Source organism: Arachis ipaensis, chromosome B09, assembly GCF_000816755.2.
Source record: "Arachis ipaensis cultivar K30076 chromosome B09, Araip1.1, whole genome shotgun sequence".
Taxonomy (NCBI): domain Eukaryota; kingdom Viridiplantae; phylum Streptophyta; class Magnoliopsida; order Fabales; family Fabaceae; genus Arachis; species Arachis ipaensis.
In genome coordinates this window covers 12,356,010-12,361,834 of record NC_029793.2, presented here as the reverse complement: position 1 = coordinate 12,361,834, position 5,825 = coordinate 12,356,010, and the positions used below count along the sequence as shown (strand labels likewise).

Sequence of the window (5,825 nt, the reverse complement as noted above, 5' to 3'; positions counted from 1 at the left end):
AGTTAGTCACCGGAAAAAAAAAGCCACTTGAGAAAGTCGTAATGTCGGTTAACAAACAACTTGTTAGTCAATACAAGTTTAATAACAGTAACACATCAAATTCTATCAATTTCAATTAATCCATTCAATTTCATCACCTGAAGCTTGCATAAGAAATAATCAAAAGAGAAAAACTGAATATTGCTATAAACAAAACTAACATGCATATGAGAGCGCGTTTTCTTTTTATTTTGAAACAAACCTGCGAGTGCTTCTTCAAATTGGTCAACAGCTGATGGAACAGGGGCGGCGGAAACTCAGATCGGCGGTGGACAGTTAAAACCGTTGGCGGCTATGGATGGGAGGCAGTGATGACTGATGAGAGGAGGAGATTGGAGTTTTTTAGTAGGTAATGGAATCAAGAATCATTTCCGGTTATCGTCTTAACTCTCAGTACAAGTCACTTTTTATTTTATTAAACTAAATTTACTGTTAAGTTTAATAAAATAAATTTCAGAAATTCTTTGCATACAATCGATTAAGGCTTGTAAGCCTTACAAATCCAATTAAAACTAACGCTCAAAACGTGCTTCGAATTGTTCTTCTTCCTCTTCGTCTTCTTCTTTTTTTCTTTTGTTTCTTGCCTTTTTTTTCTCCTTCTTCTTTTTGCTGCACGTTCTTCTTCGTCTTCCTCTTCATCTTCTTCTTCTTTTCTTTCGTTTATTGCCTTTTCTTTCTCATCTTTCTTCTTCTTACTGCACGTTCTTCTTCCTCGTTTTCCTCTTCTTCTTCTTTATTTACGTGCTTTTCTCTCTATTTTCTTTTTTCGTTATTCTCGATTTCCATTGTTTTTTTGACATCAAGCTCTGGAATCGTTTTTGAAGAAGAAGAAGCAGCAGAAGATGAGGAGGAGAAAGAGAAATAGTTCTGAATTATGCATAAGGTGTATTTCAACGAATTTTGGGTGTATTTCTTAAATCCTTTGGGTGTAGTTTTGTAATCATTTGGGTGTATTTCTGTAATCTTTTAGGTGTATTTCTATAATCGTTTGGGTGAATTCCTGTAACCGTTTGGGTGTATTTCTGTAATTCTTTGGGTGTATTTCTGAAGTTCCATTATCTTCAAAACAATTTCAAAACTTGATTTCAGAAACCATGAAAATAAAAAAAAACGAAGAAGAAGAAGAAGAGGAGGAGGAAGAAGAGCGTTCATAATACATGGTGAGTGTAGCGCTTTGAAAACAGGAAACGGTTGAATAACGCATTAAAAGGCCCGTATGTGTAGCAACTTGTAAGACTTGTAAGCCAAAAAGACTTGTATGTCTGTTCAAATCTTTTTTTTCTTACCCCTTGATTTAAAAAGTTAATAATAATAATAATAATAATAACAATAATAATAATAATAATAATATTTTTTATAAATTAATATGGTAAAAAAATTTAAAATTAATTAAGTAAACCTAATTAAAACCTATAAAAACCTTCCTCTTATCTCTTACATTAACCTACCCACCTCCAACAATCACACACACCTCTCTCTCTCTCACCAATGCTGTTGGAAGCGCCGGCGACTTCTATGCTCTTTGCGACGCCCTCAACAAGCGCATCCAAGACAACTGCTTCAACACAAGGGAGAGGTAGATGACGAGGTCAACGCCGGCAAGTTTGGCGGCGGCGGAAAGGTAAGCGAGGACGTTCCCAGTGCCGGCCTTCCAGGGAGAGGAGCGGACAGAATAGTTAGTGTATTGGGAAGGCCACAAGCAGAAACCATCGTGGTGCTTGGCGGTGAGGATGACGCGGTTGAAGCCGTTGAGTTTGGCGAGGTGTATCCAGTGAGTGGCGTTGAGGTTGGTGGGGTTGAAGAGGGAAAGGTGTACGTGGCCGGAGCCCCACTCTTGTCCAGTGAAGGTGTTGAGACCGAAGTGGAAGAAGAGGAACATGTGACTCAGCTGCCATTGGATCTGGAAGGCGTTTGGGAGGGGCAATGTGGGAAGTGGCGGAGCCACTGAATAACAACAACAACAATAACATGGGAGTAATAGTCCATCTTCAAAAAATATTCATTTAATATGAAAAAAAAATCCTAATACTTAACAAAAGAAATATCTAATTATATTTTAGTAAAAATAATTAAATATCTATAAAATTTAAAAAAAATATGAAATTCTTAAAAAAATAGAGACATTCACATTTGTAATACAAAAAAATTCAAAAAATATATAAAAGAACATCCATTTAGTATGAAAAAGAAACATTCTGATACTTAGCAGAAGAAACATCCATATATATTAACTCGTAGAAATTTTGGATTCACCCAAAGGTATTTGGCTGGTTTTTGGCTAATACCCTTTTAGTTCCTAGCATTGCTCTTCCAAAATTTATAATTCATAAGTTGTAAAGCATAATTCATTTGGGTAATGTTAGGGAGACAAAAAAAAAACAATCATGTCTTATTTAGCATTCATTAATTGTCGCAACAATTAATAAATGCTAAATAAGGCAAATTATGGTTGTTTTTGACTGATTTTCTTTGGTTACCAAACATATCCGAATTCATTTATATATCAATCATTAGTCACATATCATAACCATACTTATAATTTATAAACTTTTTTTTAACAAATTATCATTTTAACTAATCTTGACTATTGATTTTTTTTAGTTTTATTTTCTATTTAATATAAGTGAATAGTTAAAAATCTAAAGTAAGAATAATTTATGTTTACAAAATAAAATTAATGAGTTAATCCAATAAGTTTTATTGATTCTTTTTTAAACTTATGGCCTAACTTTTTTAATTGATAGACTTTACAAAGAATCTAAATTTGACCTATTTAATAAAATGAGCCGAGTCGCAAGCCTCCCTCGGATAATCAGACTACTTCCACCTCCTATAAATACCTAACAAAGAAAATTAACAAATTAATTTTTAATGATAAATGTTAATATGTGTTTAAAAAATAAATAGGAAGTGTAAGTGTAACACTTTCTAGAACATGACATAACAAATAAATCGGTAGATTTTATGCATTTTTTTTATAGTTTTATAAAAAAAATAAGTTAACCTAATGAGTAGGTTATAATTTGAATCTAATTATTAATATAAAATTAACAATCATATTGCATATACATACAAAAATTAATTATTAAATTAATTATCAACATAAAACACATAAAAAATATAAAATATATATTAAAATTTAAAAAATTAAATAACACATATTTATATTTTCACAATACATGGTAACAAAAACAATATTTTTCTTTTGTATATATATATGATAAATTTTGCAAATAAAAATCATGAACTAGCAAAGAAAACTTAATATTATTGGATATTATTACACATTCATCCAAACACATAACTCACATATTCAAGTTATTTTAGCATATTCAATTGTCATCTTTCCATCATGAGCTTTCCTAAAGAAATGTTTCACATAATCTGAATACAAAACATTTTTGTACTTTGCCTTCTCCCCATCACTAGCAAGAACTTCAAGAAAAGGACCAATAACATCTGAAGGTCTAGGGTTTACAAAAATTGGCACAGAAACCCTAGTCTTGCTCCCATTGGCTGTAACTCTATGCTCAATGCTCTTGTATCTACCATTGCTCATTATTTGTAGTGCATCACCAATGTTGATCACTAGGGCTCCGGGGATTGGCGGCACATGGATCCATCCACGCCGATCCTCGGTCCGAACGAATAGACCGCCGGTTTGGTCCTGAAGGAGAATGGTTAGAGTTGAGACGTCTGAATGGCGCCCTATTGCGACGGTTAGGTCATGGTTAGGGCAAACTGGATAGTAATTGAGGTTGATCCTCTTTGAACCCATTAAGAGTGCTTCTTTTGTTTCATCAATTTCCTTCACGTTTAGTCTCTTCATCAAAATATTTAGAAGCCGTTTGATTAAAGCTTCGGATTTCTTCATGTATTCTAGTGCTTCATTCCTACAAATTATTTATAGTTCATGCATGCAACAAAATTAAGTTAGAGTTAAGTAATGGAGTAATTTTTAGGCGAAAACTCACATACAATTATATTTATATGAATTTAATAGTTGATAATTGTTAAACTACTTGTCAAATTATTTAATAATTTTAAAATATTAGCTTCATTGCATAAAAATAAATATATATAAATTTTCACCTAATTTTTAAAGTTCACTGGCTTCTAAAATTATACATAAATAATTAGGAAAAGGATAGGTAACTAACAATATTTTTGAACAATGTGTGAACAATATGAATTAATAGAGTTAAAAGAGTAAATTAATCTTAAATTTAATTAGTAGCATTAAATTAAGATGTAGTGTATTTTTATTTGATTTATAATTGTTCATGTTGTTCAAGATGGTCATTGTTTACCTAGCACACAATAAAAGAGAGACAACAGTTTTCTTAGTCTGAGTTGTGTTATAAATTTTAAAATTTTATTTTTGTGTATACTTTTTTCTTTAGGTAATAAAAATTATGAGATTTTTTTAATATTCACCACTTCTAATAGCTTTTATCAAAAAATGGTGTACTATACTACTATGTTTTAAACATACACAAGAGTAGCAGTGTATATAATACAACTCACCAAACTTGTTATACAGGACACCATGGTTGATTACTTGAAAGAATCCCCATTTTTCAGCTGCATCACAAATTGCATCTTCCACATCACAATTATTATTATTATTATTGGACATGTCAATTATGGGAATTGATTCTTGAGGCACAACTTTATTGGTCATCATGCTCATTCTCTCCTCTAATGGGTGGATGTATTGTTTTGGAAGGGTTTTTAGGCCCATTTCATAGAGACCCTTTACTCCATTTCCTTGGATCATAACAAATTCATTTAGATCTGAGGGGCTATCCATCATCATAGACCTTGTTGGTGCCATAGCTTGATGAGGATTAAGAAATAATAGCTCAGTGCAATCATTTTGGTTATTTTGGGAATTGGTGTGACTTTGTTGCTTGGAAAACTCATTTCATGCACAAGTATTTATATGCAAGAATTTGGATACTAGGTTATAACAGCTATACAACACTGGTTGACGGTACAGTAGAGTTAACTAGCCATAGTCTAACACACACTTTAAGAGCAAGTAGTACATCTTTTTAGTTAGTTGTCCTAGTAGTTTTCAACCCGATATTACAAGAACTAATTCGTTATGAATTTGAGTTCCATTTAAAGATTTGTTGCTGGCTAATGAATTACTGTATACATAAGACGTAATTTAAATATTCGTTACTTAAGCAGACGAATGAATTAACTACTCAATTAACTCAAGTTGGTTACAATAAATAGTACACTAACCAATACTAAACAGCGGCAAGTTTCTTTATCCGGTTTCATAAAATAAAATAAAAGTTCATCCTTAATAAAAATATGACGGTGCCAACGAGTTATAACTCAAATGATATAGTTGTTGCATGTTCACCTAAGAGATTGTGGATTCGAATCTCTTTATCTTCCGTAAAAAATAAATAAATAAAAATTATGATGGTTTTAAGCAACTAACTATTGTCAACCAACAAAGCAGTGAAGAATGATAAAAAAAAAATTAAAGAGAGAGAAAGAGAAGGAAAAAGAAAAAGAAACATTGTTAATTGCAGGAAAAAAAGTTGGTTTATCCATTTCTTCCTAAAACATAAAGGAATATATAGTAGCATGTCAAAAAATTTAGAATAACAAATTCGTTTAGCTTTTTATTCCCCCCTTAATTAATGTTGTTATTTTAATATTTATTTTTTTAAATAAGAACATAAGAGATAAGTTTATTATTTTTAAAACATAAACAACAACTTTTTCTAATATTTATTTTATTTAAAATTATTTTGTGTAAA

General features: G+C 31.2%; 1 protein-coding gene across 1 annotated transcript; it reads right to left on the bottom strand.

The window, feature by feature from the left end:
* Positions 3,301–4,944, bottom strand: LOC107615018 (feruloyl CoA ortho-hydroxylase 2-like). The gene is given in 2 exon segments (XM_021111754.1): positions 3,301–3,948; positions 4,588–4,944. Coding segments are annotated over 2 exon segments (885 nt in total). The 5' UTR covers positions 4,877–4,944; the 3' UTR covers positions 3,301–3,352.